This window comes from Pterocles gutturalis, unplaced genomic scaffold (assembly GCF_000699245.1).
Source record: "Pterocles gutturalis isolate BGI_N339 unplaced genomic scaffold, ASM69924v1 scaffold3183, whole genome shotgun sequence".
In the NCBI taxonomy this organism is placed as follows: Eukaryota; Metazoa; Chordata; class Aves; order Pterocliformes; family Pteroclidae; genus Pterocles; species Pterocles gutturalis.
In genome coordinates this window covers 69,752-90,229 of record NW_010125383.1, presented here as the reverse complement: position 1 = coordinate 90,229, position 20,478 = coordinate 69,752, and the positions used below count along the sequence as shown (strand labels likewise).

General features: G+C 39.5%; 1 protein-coding gene across 1 annotated transcript in view; it reads right to left on the bottom strand.

The window, feature by feature from the left end:
- PLEKHA7 (pleckstrin homology domain containing, family A member 7) overlaps positions 1-20,478 on the bottom strand; it is an 83,692-nt gene that overhangs the window by 34,923 nt on the left and 28,291 nt on the right. Inside the window, exons 2-4 of the mRNA XM_010078534.1 lie at positions 12,683-12,766; positions 4,428-4,539; positions 720-824 (exon numbers count right to left, since the gene is read on the bottom strand). Coding sequence (XP_010076836.1) covers positions 720-824; positions 4,428-4,539; positions 12,683-12,766 — 301 coding nt within the window. The remainder of the gene's footprint in view (positions 1-719; positions 825-4,427; positions 4,540-12,682; positions 12,767-20,478) is intronic.

The window sequence follows — 20,478 nt, the reverse complement described above, 5'->3', positions numbered from 1 at the left end:
TTCCCTACTCACTCCTAAACCTAGCTGCTGGATCTCCGATGATAATCTGACGGACACTGACTACCAAATTAGAAGCAGGGAAGTATGCTCATATAACAAGAGCTTTATTTACTTTTTGCACTCAAGGATGGGCTTCTGTCAGCTTAAGAGTTCAAGGTGCAGCAGCTGTAAAACTTTGTTGGACAAAAGCCTACAATCCAGCATTTGCTTCGACACTAGTCTTGGTGACAGCAATGTGTGGTGAATGGGTCCCTGTCTCCCTTCATTTTCTCACACCTGCTTCTGAAAAACAAAAGGCATGTGGGCTGGAATTAAGCCTTTGATCAGGGTATAAGGGCCCAAGCAAGCAAACAGAATAAGGCCTTCACAGCTAACCTCAGGTTTATAGTGCATTCCAAGGGAGACTGAGATCCGTATGGCAGCAATCCAGAAGGATAAAACAGGGAAAATAACCAAATTTAGACAACAAAGTTAATAGCCTTCACATTTAACTATGATGGTGATGTCCATTTATCAGTTTCCACTTCCGAATCAAACCTGTAGGTAAAATTTGGTTTTTGCTCTTGCTGAGCACAAGCCCCTTGCTACAGAAGCTCAGGGGAGTGCCCAGCACTGCCCAGCATCACCAACATTTGAGCTTCTGGTTGTTCAGCTACTTGGAAGGCACTTACTTATACTTCAATACAATCACCAACAGAAACAGCTGATCACACACATACCTGTTTGTGCAGCCAGCCTCTTACTATAACAGGAACATTGGGATTCCTCCTGATAGCTTGATCCCTCTTCCCAAAGCTATGAACTTTGTTTCCAGCCTTCACAACCTGGAAAGTATAAGGTAACAGTGGCTTTTAAACTGCACCGAAACTCATTTCATATTGCAAATATGCTTACTGCAATAATCATACTTCATTACACAGTAACAACGCATTTATAGCATTTTCAAGGGCAAGTAAACAGACAATGACATTTACAACATAGCAAAGTCAGTTTCCCCCTTTCATCAACATATCAGTGCCAGGACAGTCTGCCAACTCCCAGGTGAACAGAGGCAGCACTGGTGACCCAAGTCTGAAAGGCAGAACTGCTGAAGTTTCAGTGTGCTTTGGAAACACTTTGAGCATGCTACAAGAGCTGCACACAAGTCTCTCTCTGCAACACGGTACAAGTCTCCTACACACACAGGACTGTGCACATGAATCTTACTCTTGCTCTTCATTGTCTGGAGGGTTTTTTTGGTTGGTTTTGTTTTTCTTTCCTGTTTAAATTCAAACAACATTGACAGCTTAATAAAATGCTTGGACTTTGACCCTGCAAACAAAAGGAGAAGACAGAGTGACGCTTCCAAGGAAGACACCTAGACAGCAGTAAGTGGAAATCACAAAGACTAGGTAATGGTTTGTGTTTTACTCCAACCTCAGTTTTGACTCACATGTGAAAAACTATTTCAAAAACACACAAGGAAAGCCTACCAGTCTGTGAAAATGACAGTGAGAATCTCTGGATGAATAACCTGCCTGTTCTGTTCCAGTCGCAGCACAGTTTGCTACTGCAATTGCTTTAGGAACCTGAGGTGCACAAACCACCCTTAGGGTTGCTCGCGACTTCTCCAAGGAAAGAGCTGTCCAGATTCACACTCTGTCTCCTTCCTACAGTGTTTCCTCTGTTTGAATCTCTCCTCTCAGCTGGTCAGGGTACTCATGCTCTGGCAGCTGCAGGCAAACAGCAGCTCTGAAAATGCGCATGTTTGTCCTACGCAAGGGATGGTATCAGAAAAACACTTCAGTGTACTGCTTCTACCAGTCAGGCAGCATCTGGACTAGCGGACAGCATATATAATAATAAAATATTCGAGCAATATATGATAACTTTAAATGGATTCTACTAATCTTCAGGCCAGGATTTACCAGTGTGCACTACAACTCACGCATTTCAGTAGACATAAGTACACAATTTAATGCAGGATTAAGATAGTGGCAATAATCAGTAAGAAAAAAAAAATCCACTTTTTCTTTGGTGCTACAGCATATAAGACAGCAATGCAGGTTTAACACTCGTAAGGAGATTTCAAAGGGCAGATTGAACTAGGTAGCTTACCCAAGGTCTGTTTACCAGCAAGCAGCATGCTGCTTTCAGCTCTGCTGAGAAGTCAGGTGAGCTGCATGCCACTGTCATTTCTGTGAAACATCCTGACACGAGGAGACAGGACGAATGCCAAGTGCAGGCTTTTCCCTAGGAGTGACACCTCACGTGTCACCCCAGTGCGAGTCTGCACAAGATCTGCCTGCAGCCCAGGGCAACACAGGAGATGCCCTCAGCAGTGCAGCTTCTAGGGCCAGCACAAACCTACGGGGCCAGCACCAGGTTTCCGGGCAGATACACCCACCTTCAGCTGGCCACAACCAGTGCACAGTGAAAGCCATGTGAGGATGGTATCATCAAGACCTCCCAACCCATTTCTATGCCATACCTGTGCTATCTACTGTCAATGCACCAAAAGTCAACCTCAAAATGGAGGATGCAGCTTATTCACTTTACAGCCTTTGTTCTTATTGCTAGTTAACTTGAATTAATATTGTGTTAGGCTGTGAAGGAATTTAACAGATCTTCTGACTCTACAGAACGAGATGAGTGATTTCAAGCCTGGAAACACATGCAATGATGAAACAAAGCATATATAAGACAGACATCAGTTCCTTGTCTTAATCAAAACTCCAGTAAAGCATTTATTGAGGGCCCACAGCAGGATAAATCGTATATAAACAAACTTGGCAGAGAAGAAAAGTTCAGGCAAGCCCTCTATGAGAGCTTTATTCAAACTCTAAAGCTGCCATGTATTAAAAATATGCCACACCTGGGAGCATGCCAGAAGCACGCATGGCCACACTTATACTGACTGCAAACAAAACCAGAGCAACTGAAGTTCTGGGAGGTGATCCTGGATATTCTCCAAGCTGTGATGGAAAGAGCACTACCCTCATCTTTAGCTGTGCGGTTCTGATGGCTCCAGTGAACTTGCCTTTAGCGTATGGGTGGCCCTGTAAATTGTATTCAGTCTCCATCTTTGATCTCACTGTTTTGCAAAGCCTGATTTAGATCAGTGCAAACACACGACAAAGAGAAGCAGTAGGAGCAGGTGACAGAGGATGCACACTTTTTGGCAGCAGTGTGATCCTGGGTAAGTTAAAGCCAACTGTGTCCCTGGAGAAATCCCCATCTCAAAGCAAAGTACCAGGTCCCCATTAAGTTTGCTGGTTTTAAAAGTCAAAAAATGAGCCTTCTCCCTCTAATGCCGACTTAAAAAAAAATCAGAATAAGGAAAATAAATACAGTAAACACAAATGCTCAAGTACTTTGGTAAATTCAAGAAAGAAATGTATCAAGTAATTCACGTAACCTATTAAGTTTACTGTTTCAGTGATAACTTCCTCCAACACTTTAAAGATAAACATATTCTTGAAATTTGACACATGGCAATCTGTGTTGGTTCAATAATCTATATGCTTTGGCTTAAAAAAAAACAAACCACTTTAAAATTTATTTTTCAGCTTTTCGTGAAACTATTTCATCTTCTCCAATATTCACCCAAACAATTCAAAACATTAGTAAAAGATTTCAAGTGATTACAAATGAACAAAAATATCTTTGCAACCAACTTAGCGAAGTCCTTTCTGCAACTCAACTACTTAACAGGCTTCACACTTTTCCATTAAAAAAAAAAAAAACCTGACACATTTAAAAACCGCAGTCAAAGTTAAGAGATCTATCTTATCTCTGCTAATTCTCCCAGTATTTTTTTGCTTCTCTTTATCCAGCCCCTCCCATTCTCCCTGCACTGTAATCTACTGCAAGGTCAAAGAAGCACTGAAGTAGTTGGTGACGCTTCAAGTACAGCGCTTTATTACATTTTGTGCAACAACAAACACAGGCCCTTTGTCAATGCCAAATAATGGATTTTTCTAATATTAAACATTCTGTGTGTAAACTTGGTGTCTGCACTCTTTGTGCACTACAGTGACAGCAGAAAAGGATCTAAGCTGGTACTATGAGGAGGAACAGCAGTAAGGTTTCATGGAAAAGAACTGCAAATTACAGTACCTGGTTTTCTGCTGCACTTTTTGCCATATACATCTGACTGTCAAAAGACTTGCTGGAATACTAGCATTACACATACTCACTTCCGCTCTTACGAAGCCTCCCAAACTTTCATGTCACAATAATAATTGTTTTCAAATTATCATTCAACACTGTCATGTGGGCATATAGTGCTCCTATGTCGTAAAAATGTTTTTGCTTGGATAGAAGATATTACCTCTTTGAGGTAAGTTATTAGACTTCTAGGCTAAAAATCATCATTAAAAGAGTATTGGATTTAAAGCAAGTGAAGCTGTAATCACTAAGCTGAAACAATCGACTTTTTCCTTTACCTTAGAGCCAGGTTTTGTATCAACAGCAGATGTAGTTACTGCAGTGGACGTTTCACTGACCATGCTTGAAGGTCTTTGGTTTATTTGTTGCTTGGACATAGATGAGTTCTGTCTAGAAAACAAACAAAACCAGACAATCTAAAGCAAATCGTTCCAAACAGTCAGCTTTGCCTTTTTATAGTTAAGATTCACAGTGAACAAATGAATGACAGGCTAGTCAAACATTTCCCGTGCATCTGCAACTTCCTTTGCACCACCCCTACTATTTTCATTTCAGGTATTTCTCAAGCAGATGCTGCCAGCGGCAGCTGATGATGGGTATTTGCCAATGTATCAGGAGGAAGAAACCTGCCAAATTGTCTGCAAATCCAATAAGAATCAAGACATAACAAAGAACACACAGAGCAGATAAGGCTAATGCAGAGAAACTAAATTGTGCCCAAGTCAGAGGCTTGGCAGCAAACATGTGGAAGAGCCAGTCCTGGGGAGGGAATGTGAGAAGTCAGCCCTTTGCAATAACCGGCTTCTTATTTAAAAATCAAAGCGAGACTAGCCTACTGTTAGATCTTTCACTAACTTAATGTTAGATCTTTGAATGTGCCCAAAATGTGACTCACAGTACAGTATGAATTATTAAAATACCTGTTAAGTGAAATGGTGCAATTCATGGCAGATATTGTTAGAAATAAATAACTTCTGAGTCATACTGAGATTCAAGAAATCTTGATAAGTAGCTCAGATGCAGATACCCATTTAAAGCATAGGTGAGATCAATCCTACCATAAGAACCTGTTCAACGAGTAAGAATTCAGTACAGCTGCCCAGATAAAGAAATAAGAAGACAAAGAGAAGTGCAATATCCTGTAGAACCCCGTATGCAGGTTGTGAAGAGAAGCCTCAGCAGCAAAGCTCGATGCCAACTTTTGAATTAAACCCACAGGTGGCATTTTAAAAAATCATTAACAACACAGTTTAGCAAATTCTATTTTAGGAACAAGTAGCAATACAGCCACAGCAGGAAAAACAAAACCAAAACAAACTATTAACAACCTTTGATTCTCCTTTTCCCACCTCAATAAATCACCAAAGCCATTTATTTAAAACAAACAAACAAAAAAGACACACAAGCCACGCCAAACGTTACTGGTGCTGCCACTGAAATTCAATCTGATTCTGTATGCAACTGCAGACAGAGTACTTCTGAGCAGCTATCACCCACAAGAACAGAGAAGAAGAGTTTGTGACTGTAGTAGCTCAACACAGGGTTTAACTGAGGACAAGGTGTTTCCCACCATTGCTCTTCCTCAGTTACAACCTGAACTGTCCAAAAGCTTTTACAGTTGATTTGGTGTCAGGGAAAGCACCTTTTTCCATTTGTGACCACACAGTTTCAATTAAGCTTGCAATGAAGTAACACAACTTTGATCCCATCTCCTTTGTCCCTTGCTTATCTGGCATAAATCCCTTCTTTTAAGTTTTCATACATAAATTCGGGTCCATGATACAAGAACGAATGACGGCAGGTCCCTCAAATCCCTGGCCAGCCTTTAATGCATGAGAGCTTCATCACATCAGTTTAAGGTAATTTGCCCTACCTCGTATTGACCAGGTATTCTACTTCAGCATTTAACCAGCTTTAGGAACATCCAGTGTCAGCAAAGAGCAGATTAAGACACTTCCCATATAATGCTGCCTGACTATTTCTGTTCATCAGACAGTATTATTACGCTCTTTTGACTCTGTTCTCACTTGTTTCTTTTCCACTCAAAATTTCAAAACAGGTAGAAAATGTAGACTTACAATGTGCCTCCATTAACTTGTAAAAGCATCTTACTTGCCTTTTCCTAATATTTACTTATCAAAAAGGTTCCATTTGCTTGAGTTGCTTGAGGCAACTAAACAGAGAGCAGGTATTTCAAGGAGGGAGGAACACTAGCAGATGTGACCATCTCCTACATCGCCTTCTCAAAATGAATCTGAGGTATTAGATCTGATATCATTAAGAAGGCCGCTAGAAATAAGTCACAAAGGTATGAAAATAAAACACATCCAAGGAAAATGTTTGGCCTCAGAAGACACAAACTTTCTCTTCCTCCCTTGGGGTTTAGATTCTCTACAACGTCCACACCACGAACTACTGAGTACCATGCTGTAGGACAGCTTCACGGTACATCTTATTGTCCAGATACTCACTGGGACAAAGACGGGGGAAAGGAGGAGGTGGGAGGAAGAGGAGAGAGCACATAACATATACATTCAGAACATCCGTAGGTTTTTCAGACTATAGAACATCTGAATAGAATATGTTTCTTCATTTTATAGAGTAGCTATTTCATAGACAGCTAACTTTGTCAGGAAAGACAAAAAATGAAATAAAAATTCTAAGTTTCAACAAATTGGAATTAATTTTTCCAATAAAAACACTAACATGGAAAGAGAAATAACCTCAGAGGAATGGCTTTAACCTACAAATCAGGGTTGGCAAACTCAGATTGAACAGATCTTCACTATTCTACAAGATAATGTTTCACAGTAGGGCAAACATACTGCAGTTTAGAAAAAAAAAATTTAGAAGAACTGTAGAGGAAGATAAGCTTTATACCTTTCACAAGACCATCACTACTATCAGAAAATCATAATGCAATACAGAACAATAAATGCATAATTTTTAAGAATTTATAATTTGGCCATTTAGCAATTTCTCTTCCACTTGCAACTGAAAACCATCATTACCAATAAATCAAGCTTTCCTTTTCTATTAGTACCAAGATTAATGACAAACTTCAACTGGGAAAAGAAAAAAATCACAAGGAGAAAAATGTTTTTTAAAAAATGCGAGGTTGTTGCCCTGTGGAAGAACTCCTATAGACAGCAAGACACAGTAAGTCCACCAAAAGAGAAAATACATTATTATTCTCCTAAAAAAAATGCCTTTGATGATCCAAACTTCTGTATCTGAGATGTAACAGAAAACACCAAACAATACTGAAAATTAATTTAAGTACACAGTACGTCCAGGTTAAAATAGATTGCATGAAATCAGAACATAATGAACTCAATTATGCAAGTCTCTTAACAGCTAATTAATATTCTCACTCTGTTTTTAAAAGCAAATATAAACATGCAGAATATACAGAATTACCTGACACATCCCATCATGTTAACAGAGTTAATGCTATCCTAATAGTGTTTACAGATTCACCTTTAAAAAGAAGTGACTGTGCATTCAGAAACAGCAGTTCAGAATCACTATTGCCAAAGATGTTTGGTAATACCTGTTCTTCACGACACCCCATTCTGTCTTCATAGTGCCGGGTTTTGTCTGGTTTTCAGGACAGCTTTCCTCCTGCCTCCCCCAGGTGTGCATGCACAGACAACTGCAGTATGTACGCTCGGAGCTTCAGTGCACTGCCAATCTTTTTAAAATACTTTAAAATAACAATCTATATAGTATATCCTGTCACACGAGTCCCTGCTCTACTTAAACAGGGCTAGTATGGCTACAGAAATCACATTTACCAGCTAAAACAATTACATGACCAATATATGGTTTATTAAAAAAGCCACTGAATAACACAAAAAAATTATTACACCCATAGCCCATATAGAAAATGCAATACTCACGAGAGAACACATGCCTTTTCTCTAAAGGATCATAAAGATTAGTCGACTTAGAAGATCCACATTCACATCAGCAACTTAAAAAGTTTATTTTGTTGAAACCAAATATAACACAATAACATGTCAATCTAGTTTTACTACTAATCAATCTCATATTCAGCTAGATAAAAAATTAACTGTTCTAGGATTTCTACATACGTAAATTGACAGATGTTTATTTTGGGGCTGTTTGGGTTTCCTCCTTTCTCTCCACCTGGTATTTTTGCTGCTATAGTAACCAAATGCAATAGACAAAATAAGATGGCTGTCTCCCCAGAGGAGATATGCAGGCTTTACCAGTTGCACAAAAAAACAGGCAAAAGAGGGTAACACTCCCAATATATACATATATATTTTCTATATTTCCACATTTATATTGAAGTCTTATCTTTTTAAAATTTAAAGTACTACCTTCTCATTTGCAAACATAATACTATCACAAACCTATTGTGAAACTTCTAATACACAACTACAAGTGTTCAGCAACAGATGCAATCAGACACATAGCTGTCAGCTATTTGAAGAACTGTTATTTAAAGAAAGATAAGAGAGAAGAAATCTAAACATCTATCCGAAGTAATTCTATCATCGATTTTTCAGAAATGCATATATAACAATATGGCTAAACTAGATCTAACATTTGTCCAGCAGCCTCACCCTTAACACTAATTTTTCCTTGGTTGTTTAGGAGAGGTTTCCTTGTGGATTAAAGGTTCCTTAAAAAAAACAAAAGAAAAGCACAGAAATTAAGACACAGTAGTCAAATGGAGGGAGGCTACCAGAGGGACCTCCCATACAGCCAAGGTGTTCAAATTATTTAGAGATGATCCTGAAAACTGCAAGGAGACCAAGTCAATAGAGGACAAAAATTAATCTGAATGAAAACTAAAATACTGACAGGAACAGGTAGAAAAATAATCTTCAGATATGTGTAACCATAAGATGAAATACCAAACCGAATTCAGTGTCAACAACAGAAAACTAATTCAAAGAATGGAAAAATTACAAATATCTCTGCAGCTTTTATCACTCAAAACAACACTAGCGATCTGAGAAAAGGCTACGTTTTAATCTTAACTGAATAACTAGCAGCAGTCCACCTATGTTCAGAATTATTAGGAAAGGAATAGAGAAGAAAGTGCCATTACGTTATAATAAAAACCAATGGGCTCATACACTGAATACTCCATTCACCTATAATCAATCACTCCATGAGATAAAAGCCTCATGCCAAAAAACCAGCACTCGAGCAGGGCTAGTGAAAGGCACAGAGCACGTCCCACATGCTAAGTGACCAAAGCTTCTAAGCTTGGAAAACAGAATGAGAGGTGGGGATTTGACAGTGGTCTCAGCTAAGAATGGGTTAGGAAACACAGAATTATTATCACTACTTGTCAAAAAATCTAAATAAAGAACACCTTTAGGAACAAGGAGTAGCATAAGGATCAAAAGATTTAAAAGTTCCATGTTCCAGGCAATACTCTCTGGTTTTATCCTCCAGTTACAATGGAGTTGAACAAACCAGATTTTGGCTTAAAAAGCAAGATTGATGTGGTACTGTCTAAAAGGTGAAAAGCTTTGGGACAAGACTAGTGAAATACAGTCTCAGCCTTCCACTGAAAGTATCCAGTTCTCATTTGATCAAGCGAGGCAAGGGTGTCTGGCTCGTAACTGACTCATAATCAAGCGAGAATTACATCATTTATTAACATCATTTTCCAAAACTACTTCTCAAATCTTCCTGCCAGAACATTGCTTCCTGGATGAGAAATGGCCAGAGCAGTCCGTACATTAATCATTTCTAGATTACTGTAAATTAATTTTCTGAAGTTAAATATGTCCTTTTAATAGATCTGTTTGCTGCAGCCTGACCCAGCTTGTGCTTACATCTCCCCACAAGCTCCCAGTCAGCATCTGGTGACAACTCCAGGCTTTGGCCCTAATCTTAAATTAAAATCAACCCGTAAGTAATAAATCACCTCACTACAGCACTGAAGAACAAATTGCCGCTTATGAAACCTTTAAGAACGCTACTACTTCAGAGAGGATTCTTCAGCTATAGAAAAAAAGCACTTTTGGTGGAAAGGCTCCCATGATGGAAAGTTTCCACAGGCCATGCAAATCCAGACACTGTATTTCTGACTGCATCCTGCCTGTGAAAGTCATTCCATCACAAGATACGATCTACAACACTGATTCCAGACTAACACACGATCAACAACACAGATTCCATACAAATCCCTGATGCCTGAGGGAAAAGAACTGCAAACACGGCCTAGGCCCATTACAATTCCTGGGCCTGAGGACAGGGAGGCGGTAACAGCTCCTTTGATTTCGGCAGAGGCATCCGCACGTCAACAGTGCCGTTTGACAAGAATTCAGGTATGACTGTGATGAGCATGAGCAGTGTCTGTGTAAAACCTACACTGCAGAGCATCCCACGCACTTGAAAATGACACCTTTACAGTAATTTGAACTGATATATTAAAACCATCTAATTTTAAAACCACTCTGTAAGTACTTCAAGCCCATAATAAAGCTTAGAAAAATGTTCTCACAAAGACTGTTTCCTGAGTAGTCACTGCAAACACATACTCCTCTCGATATGCCTCCAGACATTCCCTCCCCTTTTAGAACAAAAACCACCTGTTTCTTAATTCCACTATGCTGTAAGATCTTTTTCTTGCTTTTGATACCAACTCCGTGCCAGTAATTGAAGTCTACAGATGACAAGGTACGCCTGTTCATCTGATTGCCCTCCAAATAAACAGCTTCATTTCTCTTCCAAAAAGCTTCTAACATACACAAAAGATCACTAAAATGTTGTGCCACCAGTAAGTCGATTTTTCAATTCTGCTTTTAATATTTTATCTGCTACCATGACTACACAACCAGAAACAGCCAGGGAAGTGTGACTAACCCAGGGAGGCACCCCAAGGAGTTCCAGCCGAACACCTATTTTCCCTTACACATGTATGAATTTTCTTCATATTAAATTTGACTGAACCTTTATGACAGATTAAATAAAAATCAGCTAAAAGATGGAAGTTGGAACACGGAAGCACAAGGGCTGTTGTCCATACTGTCTTTGAGATTTGCTCCATGACAAAATACCTGTTCTCCTCACAACATGGCCTGGAGCAGCTTGTTTGCATACCTGTAACAAGGCAAAGCCCTCCTGAGCAGCAAGCCACCGGCATACCACATCACCCCTGGGGCGGCCTCCAGCTCAGCAGCTCTCCCACAGCCTTTGTACCTAATCCCAAACCTCTCCCACACACTGCAAAACATGTTCAACCTTCCATTTCATCCTGGTTCTCAGCAGGGGCCTTAGCATAGGACTGGCCCTTGGATTTGTTTTGGGCTTGGGGCAGGGAAGCTGTTCAGTTGGGTTTTTGTTGTTATTATTGGTTCTGGTTGGTTGGTTGGTTTTCTAAACTATTTGATTAGCACTTCTCAGGGTTGTACCAGAAGCTCTGAGCAGAAAGCTGTACTGGCCATGCTCTACTCCTGCTTTCCTCTCCAAGTCCACAACAGAAGACATTCCCAGAAAAGCCTTAGTCTCCTGGGAGTCTCATGTGGCCTCATTTTTCCTTATGCTACGCTGCTTTGAATGAAATGCCACATAATTTGAAACATAAAGTGTTCAAAATCACGTGGGTAGCCATTACAGCAGGGTGCCCAGTCTCTGCGACGCATGAAGGGCTGGAGGCTGCTTAAGCAGTGTTGGAAGAGCAGGCTGGAAAAAGAAAAGCCATCTGGCAGTGCCCCATTCCTCTTGCCCTTTGGAGTGGCTTTAGAAGCGAGATACAACTTTCTCCTAGACTCTGTCTAGGGAAGGTATCCAGTCACCCCTTTACAGAAGGGATTCCCGGACTAACCTAGCATGCAGCAAGGATGACAGGGGTAGTTAAACCCAGCAGTGCAACAGGGGGTGATCCAAACCAATACCAAAGACAGGCCCAGATACACCAGTCTGAACACGTTTTTAGTTTCTTTTTGGTTTTTTGTTGTTGCTGTTTTTTTGGTTTTTTTGTTTAAATCAAACAATCAGGATAAAATATGCTGGAAAGCATATTTTATGATTCTATTTCTCTAGAATAACTTGAAGCATGCCTAATCAAAAATTTCTTAATAAATACCAGCTCAAGAAAGGGAATGTAGAAAATAAACACAAAAAAATCAAGGAATTGCAACAGAAACTAGTAATATTTTGTGTATTTCACTTTCAGTACAAACCTTCAGGCTTCAGATATTCTACATTTATGTTCTGTATTTCTGATATTTATATAAAGCTAAAGCATCATTGTTTAAGTATACTATTTATATTGTCCTTTTTATTTGTTTATTTTTGGGGTGGGGTTGTGGGTTTTTTTTTTGTTTGCAAAGATTTAGTAAAGATTTTCTCTCAAGTCCTAACACAGAACAGTGCTAGAATCAAAACGATGCTATCACAATGAGAAGTAAATTTTTAAGCATAAATCATGTCTATGACATTTTTGCTACACCACCAGAATTACTGGCAAACTACTAAACTACTGTAGATAAATGTGTTAAAGTTTTAGATCTCTTGATATGGGTATGAAACTACTTACTCTTCTTGCAAAATAAATTCAATATTTTCTGGAGAAACCTGTCCTGTCACGGGATGTCTAAATGACGTGGTCTGATGATTATGGCTGAAAGGGAAAAAAAAAAGAAAAAAAGAAAAAGGAAATTAATATTGCTAAACTCAGTAAAATAGATCTATGATGTCTAAAAGGCAGAACTGTTTATATTGATGCTTTGCTGCTGCTGCTCCTGAAATGAAACATATTTCTCAGGTGCTTTTCAAACCAGAAATATTTTCAGCTTTTTCCTGCATTCTTGTTGACTTTGCTAATGGCACACTGTACTATTTAATTATTAAACAGGTTAACGTTTTAAAAGTAAACTAGTTGCAATCCTCAGTTAGGGAGATGCACTTGAATTTATGATTATTTACACCGGACTGTTATATTAAACACAACATAGAAATTGCACAACATAAATTACTTATTTACATTTCTGTAAATTTCACTAATGTCCTGGTTTTGGCAGGACAGAACAGGTTTTTACCATGTTTACAGAACCAGTAAAATAATTTAAAATGCTGTTGGACAACATCTTACATAATTTGTAGTATTTAATGAGATCACAAGGAGACATTTTGTGGAAGCCATTTGTTATATGCTTTTTTTTTCCCCCCTCTAGTATGATATTTCTTCAATTATTTTTCTTTACACCTCCATGCAGAGGATCACGTATAACCTTAGTTGTTCAGTTGCATAGCCTATATAAAACAACATTATTTAGTATTTCATCTGAGTTGAATTAAAATCGGGATTTTCTATCAACCTTCCCCTCAGAGTACTATCTAGGTGTTTTGCTACCCTCTGTGAAATACTGCTATCCATTAAAGACAATTATTTTATCTATTCGTGTAACTGTACTCATATAATGCAAAAATACAAAGCAAAAAACCATTTATTTCAAGATGAACTGGTAGTCTTCCCCCTTCCCCAAAGCCAATCACTTCAATTAATTGTACAAAAAACATAAGATAATTTCTATAGAGTCTCCTACCCACTACGCACTTTATTCTGCAGCCCTGTCCAAAGAAACAATCTCTAAAAATCACAAATTTTAAAGAAAAAAAAATTTATATCCAACTTCGGAATTAGAAAGGTTGTGGCTGACATGCTGTTAAGATCCTTAGAATTGCAGAGAGTAACGAACCAAGAGCTCACTTACTTAAGGGTGTGAATTTTTATGAGTCTAGTTAGCAATATCCAGGTAAACAACATCCAAACCTAGAATTCCCATCAAATACAGCAAAACATTAACACATTGTGAGTATATTCAGAAAACAAAGATAATAAGGCCATTAAAAGATTTATACCTCAAAGAGTCAAAAATGAACACTTCATCCATTTTTTTGTTTTATAGAACATTGGGGGTTCTTCCTCCCGTAATGCCCAGCCATTTCAGGTCTTACAGATCTGACCCAATTGTCTACCACAGCAGGATGTCCCCCCAGAAAGAGAATAAAGCATAAAGAAATATTTTGGGATTTCAAAGTAATAAAATCCCAAAGAAACAGAAGTTTTTCTCTAGGGTAAGGGACAGCTAAAAATCAAACAGCTCATGCAGCCATAACATTCAAATGTAAGTAGCTCAGGACATGTCTTGATTTAAAAAACAAAACCAACCAACCAAATAACCCAAAAAACCCCAACAACAACAAAGAAACCCTGTGATCAAACCCAGAAATTGCTCATCCTAAATCCCATTTGGCCCGTGTTATAAACTTTTCAACCCATTCCAGTATGCCTTGCTACGAGAAGTCATATATACGGGACAAGTAAAATTAACGTTTTCAGTGATAATCTGAAAGCCATGACAATTTACGTTGCACCAAAAGGACTTTTTCCAGCCTCACCTATTACAAAAATTCTAGCCCTACAGCCATTAAAAACAACATTATCAGGCCATCAACTACTCCACGGCACCACCAACCGCATTCTCTCCCCAGCCTGGTAACAACTGACCTTGCTACAGAGGTGGGTTAATGAAGCATCTCTGCAATTTCCAACTCTTCAGTTTCCCATGAAATCAGAGATCAGGAGAAAGCATATCCAGTAAGCCTGCAGTGCTAACATCTACAAAGCAACCATGATTTTTTTCCCACAAAAGGACTGAGGAGCACTGTTGTCTGAAGAAGTACTTTTACGTGGGTTTATATTCTAATTTTGGGTACACATCCGGAGAAAGGAATAGGAACTTGCAAATGTTTTCAAAGACAATAATAAATAAATTATAACAGTAACAATTAAATTCCATGTTTGTCACACAGACCAGTTTTAAGCTAAAAGTCTTTCCTTTCAAATCAAGATTGATTTGAAACCTGTTTAACCTTTGATACTTAGGCAGGGACTACTAACAAAAATGCAGATCCATTGTCAGCTTTAAAAATATAGGTACCCTGTCAGCTTTATTCTCCAGGGGCAGACCAGCTGTCAACAAGCTCTCATCCGCAGGCTTTTAGTCATTAATAACTCACTCCACAATTAAGACGAAGAAAAAGAACGATACTCCAGAAGTGCTCTAGGGTTATTTAGGAAATTAAGTTACTCATTACACCATACTAGCACTTTTACAAATGTTTTATTATTTCCCATGAATTAAATTCACCAGGCCTTCAGAAGATGAATTAGTCCTCTTGCTGTAATTAAAGAGCAAGCACATTACTAATAGACTAATTATTACTTGCTAATAATAAAAGTTTCAGCTGGAAAGCAAATACTTCTCAAACACCTGAGCAATTGCATTTTGGGAAAAGTTTTGCACTTCCCACAGTAAGAGCAGAGAAACAGAGGGATAGCTCCATTACCACATGAAGTGCAGATGGTAATTTCGGACTGAAAACTTTCCACAAATCTTCAGCTTCAATACTTGCGACTTGACTGGGAAGAGAGAAATGAAACTACTGCCACTAACAATTAGCTTTGCAGAACACAGTGGTTTATTTGAACGTGAAAAGTGAGAGCTTAAGTGTTTTGCCTCCTAGGACTCATTAAGAACAAACAATACCATTCAAAACAACCGATACAACAGATGGCTAATGCCTTGCAACAAGGAGTTGGATAGCAGGGGGATTTCTGTCCACAGTGAGAGCAGTCAAACACTGGCAGAGGTTGCCTAGCAAGGCTGGGGAATCTCTCCCCTTGGAAACATCCGAAACGTGGCCAGATAGGGCCCTGAACCCCCAACTGGAACTTTGTCAGGTGGATCCAACCTTGAAGCTGGCCTGACTCTGCCCAGGAGGATGCGGATCTGGGTGGGGTCCAGAGGTTCCTTCCAACCTAAATCATTCTGTTCTATCATTCTCTGCTGCTCCCTCCATCGTTATCTGCTAATATGATTTAATTCTTACAATACCTTTGAAGATTTCTCAGTATTTAAACAGATGTTTTCAAGAATGAGCAGTACCTTGTTTTGATTAGAATGACAGAATTTGTAACATTAGATTTTTATATTTAGATTGTGATTTTGTTGTTGTTGTTTTCATGTCCTTTAAACATTTGCTTAGCTGCGGCATGTATTTACACAGCAATGATAACAACAACGGCTCCAGTGAGAATGATCTAGTAAACTTGTCACAGTTCTCCTTCCTTTCGAAGCACAGACTAAGAAAAGACCTGGCACAGCTGTTCTCCAGACACATCAGCTAACCAAGCCTCCCAGAAGTTAATCACCTGTATTTCCTCCAAAGAGCAACTGCTGAATGGGTTTCTGTGTATAACAGGCACAATGAGCTTTAATAAAGGGACACGATATGCTGCTCCACTCTTCATGTCCCTCTTACGCTTTTTTTCACTCGAGAAAGACTTAATACCCCAAACAAAACTGGGAAAGGCTTATGATGCTTTACCACGGGAATTCTGAATGCCAGGTGACTTGTACAACACCCCACACCTGAAATGCCAAGCTAACTTTTCTAGTAATTTTCTGTGTGATGAATGATGGCATTTTTCCCAGCAATCACCTTTTGAATTTAACAGTCTTGTATTATTCTGATTTTGTGTAATTACTAATCAACAGAACCACCAAACCAAACCAAGTATGAAAACACGAAAAACGCACACAAAAACTGCATTCATTAGCATCTACCACTACCATCATTATTAAATGACACTACGGACTGTCAGAAGTAATTCTGAATTCCAGAGTTACAGAACACCACTTTCCAAGGCTGGATGTTGGTTTGTAGTAGTTAAGACTCAGACTTTTCGTAACAGAATCACAGTTCAAACACCAGTTCTTTGTAATTAGATACCGGAGCACAAATTCTGCTGTTTCATAGCATGCACACACAACATTTACAAACGTAAGAATTGATAGTCACCCCGTCTTAACACCCATGTACTACAGCAGTTCAGAAAGACTCAAGACCTTCAGCATGTAAACAATGTTAATAATAATCAGCCACTTGTGAAAGCATGCTGCCTGAGCATCTAGCGAAACTTCTATGTTGGCCCTGGGTTCAGGGGTGTGGGGGTGGAACCAGACAATCCCACAAACTGGATGTTGCTTCCGATCCTGGTGGGTGGGAGTGCAGCCAGCCAGCCACTTCCATCCTCTGACAGCGCCTTACTGCTCACCATCAGAATGCAACCTGAAACATTTCCCAGGTATTGATCAAGCCAGTCTGCAAATTTACCATTGCCTGTCTTTGTTTGCACTAACCTAACCTATACTGCAATGAAATTTAACTGCTTTGAACACAGGAAAACCACACAACTACAATCCAGTCTCCAATCCCATAGGATAATTGATAGAGGCAGGCACTTCTGCCTGCAGCCTGCATGGATCCTTTCACAGAACCCATAATCAACATGACTTCACCTGTTGTAGTTTTTTTTCCTTTCAGTTCATTTTCTATTTGAGTCAAAGCCAAGTTTTAATAATTAACTTGTGGACATGACGGATGCTGATGACCTTTCATTTGAAGTCAAGCCAGTTTATGGATTGCCTCCAGGTTAATTTAAAAGCCCAGGCAGACGAACCTTGAAATGTGTGAATCAACCACCGATTGAGTCTACATCACATTAAGAACAAATTCCCAAGTTGCAAGAAAAACTAATGTTGTCATGGGCCAGACTGTCCTATACATTATTACAAGCCATTTCTACAGTATTTATTTTCCACGTAGGCTGACTCCTTGACGCTCACCTGAAAGACTAGATACACATGAACATCTTTACGTTGAATACCCTGAATGGTGATGACCGTCATGGGTAAAAGCACTCACACTTCTGGGGGAGTTACTGGTGGATAGCTAGCATGACATCAGATTAGATCATATTTTCACTTCTCCTTGTAAAAGCTTGCAGACAATAAAGGTTTGAAACTAACAGTAAGCCGACAGTCAGGCTCTCACGTAGTGTCCTTCCTTCTACCTAGCTCACTAATAATGAGGTTAAAGGGAACTGCAAGTTTCAACAGGTTTTTTTCTGTCTTAATGAACTACCAAAGATCATTTATACCATCCAACAGTAATATCATCAGGAAAGACTTTGCTGTTAATGAACATCCCTTTAAGAACAGATCTAATAAATCAGTGGTGAGCTAATGCGGTAAATGCCACAGAATCACTACAGATATTTTCAGTCATTAGAAGAACACATGAAAGGATAAATATACACATATATATGTATTTGCCCTTTCCATCAAATGGAAATGCTTTATCTACAACTTATACCACAGGTATGAAGTTTTAATCAAATACTGTTTTCTTACAACATCACAAGTTCCAGGACAGAATTAAAGAATTATAGACACTAACCATCAAGTTCTCTCAGGGCTACAGTCTAGAATACTGCATCCAATTTTGAACCTCCTCTTACAGGAAAAGCATCAAAAACCTGAAGCAAGTCCAGTGGAGGGGCACCAAGATGGTGAGAAGCACTTGCTCTGCAAGGAGAGGCCAAGGCCGCCGGCCTCGTTCAACCTGGAGACATGACAGCTTCAGGGCAAGCCACCAGCAGCCTCCTGCAAGGGGGGGATCAAGACGGCTCTTCACAGTGGCGCATGATAGGAGCACAAGACAGAGCAGGTATAAACTGAAACGAGAGCTTCACACTGCATGTAGGAGAAGGTTCTCACCTTGAGGATTACAAAGACGTGTTGCAAGGCCAGTAAAGCACTGGAATAGGCTACCCAGAGAGGCTGTCCCCTCCATCCTTGGAGGTCTTCAACGCTAGAGTGGAGGAAGACCCAAGCAACCCGGCCTGACCTCACCGCTGACCCTGCTTTGAACAGGAGGTTGCACTAGAGACCTTCTGAGGTCTCATCCAAACCAAACCGTCCTACAGTCATAAGGCTGGGGATAGTTCCTATTTCTACCACAAAGCCAAAAAAACACACCCAAAACAACCAAATAAGTTTCTCAGAACAGATCTTGCTAAGAGAAGAATGTAAAAACTCCACATCATTTAGGAAGAAATCAAAACAGCATTAAAATCTGGTTTCTTCCTTCAACCTTTGATAGCACCTTTAATTAACGTCTTCACCAAATTAAATCCAAAGTCCATTTACCTTCTACTAATAAATATTGCATGAAGGAAGAGAATTTATGCAGCCTGGGCTCCAGTGGTTATATGTTTTTTATCTAACAGGACACGTGTTCCAAAGAAAGCCTTTTCTGTAGCTAGGGACATTCAAACCATGTGTGGGCCTTAGTCCCTCTCTAGCCCTGTGTCCTCCACTGCTTCACAATGCTGTTGAGGTACCGACTGTAAACCTACAAACCTCATCCCCTTTAGACACCAGGCTAAAGAATAAACCAGGATATTAGCATTGTATTTGCTGAAGTACCACTTCATATGAAGAAACCACAATTCCCACAGCTCACACCTATTCTTGTGGGTTGGCTGTTCATGTTTACTGGCATATATATTAATAAAAGTTCCTTCATTAGTAACAAACTGTTCCAGCCTCTCTCATGGATAATTCTGAAACACTTCCAACTCTATTCATATACAGCTTAATCCAAAAATAAAAATTTACAGCAACACAGTTATTACCTTTGGTTTGAATGATTCTTGACTGTTTTAAGGGAGTTCCTCCTTCCCCAATCTTATTCAGCTCACTGTGTTGATAAAATACGATGCATCTCCTCCAAATTTAAATCCATTTGTAAAATATATTTTCCTATCAAATCTTAAGTATAAAATGGACTACAGTACTCCTGAAAGGCACGTAACACCAAGCTTTTGCCTGAGAGAAGACTAGCAATACAAGATTATCTTGCCTAGAGCAACAAATATAAATTAATGGAGTCTGTCAGCCCAACACTTCAGAGCTTTGGATTACACACCTACTGGTTCCTTCCCTTTCCAAAGAAGCCCAGCACCTACAGCACTGAAATGCTGACACAAAAGCCATGACATTAGCATCGGCTCACAGAGCTCTACTGTAAGTCACACACAAATCCATGCCAATCCTGTCGCAAATTTACCCTCCAGAGTTAAAACCAACAAAAGGCCCATTAACCAGGGGCAGCAGGAGTCATTCCTAGCAGAGCTTCACCACCCCCTCTTCGGAGCCTGTCTTCCATCCCGCATGCGGTGCAGACCTCAGCCCGGCGGCACAAAGCCTGGCCCTGCAGCACGCGCACGAGAAGCGCACAAGATGCGCGCTGTACACGTGCAGAGGGCTGATCCCTACCAGTTAGGAAAAACACTCAGCTGCCACTGCTATTAAATACAACTTCAAAGATTACAAAAAGGGGTTATTTACACTGTCAAAGACTAGCATCTCTTAAAAAAAAATTAAAAATCACATTGATCACCACAGTATTATGAGTTAC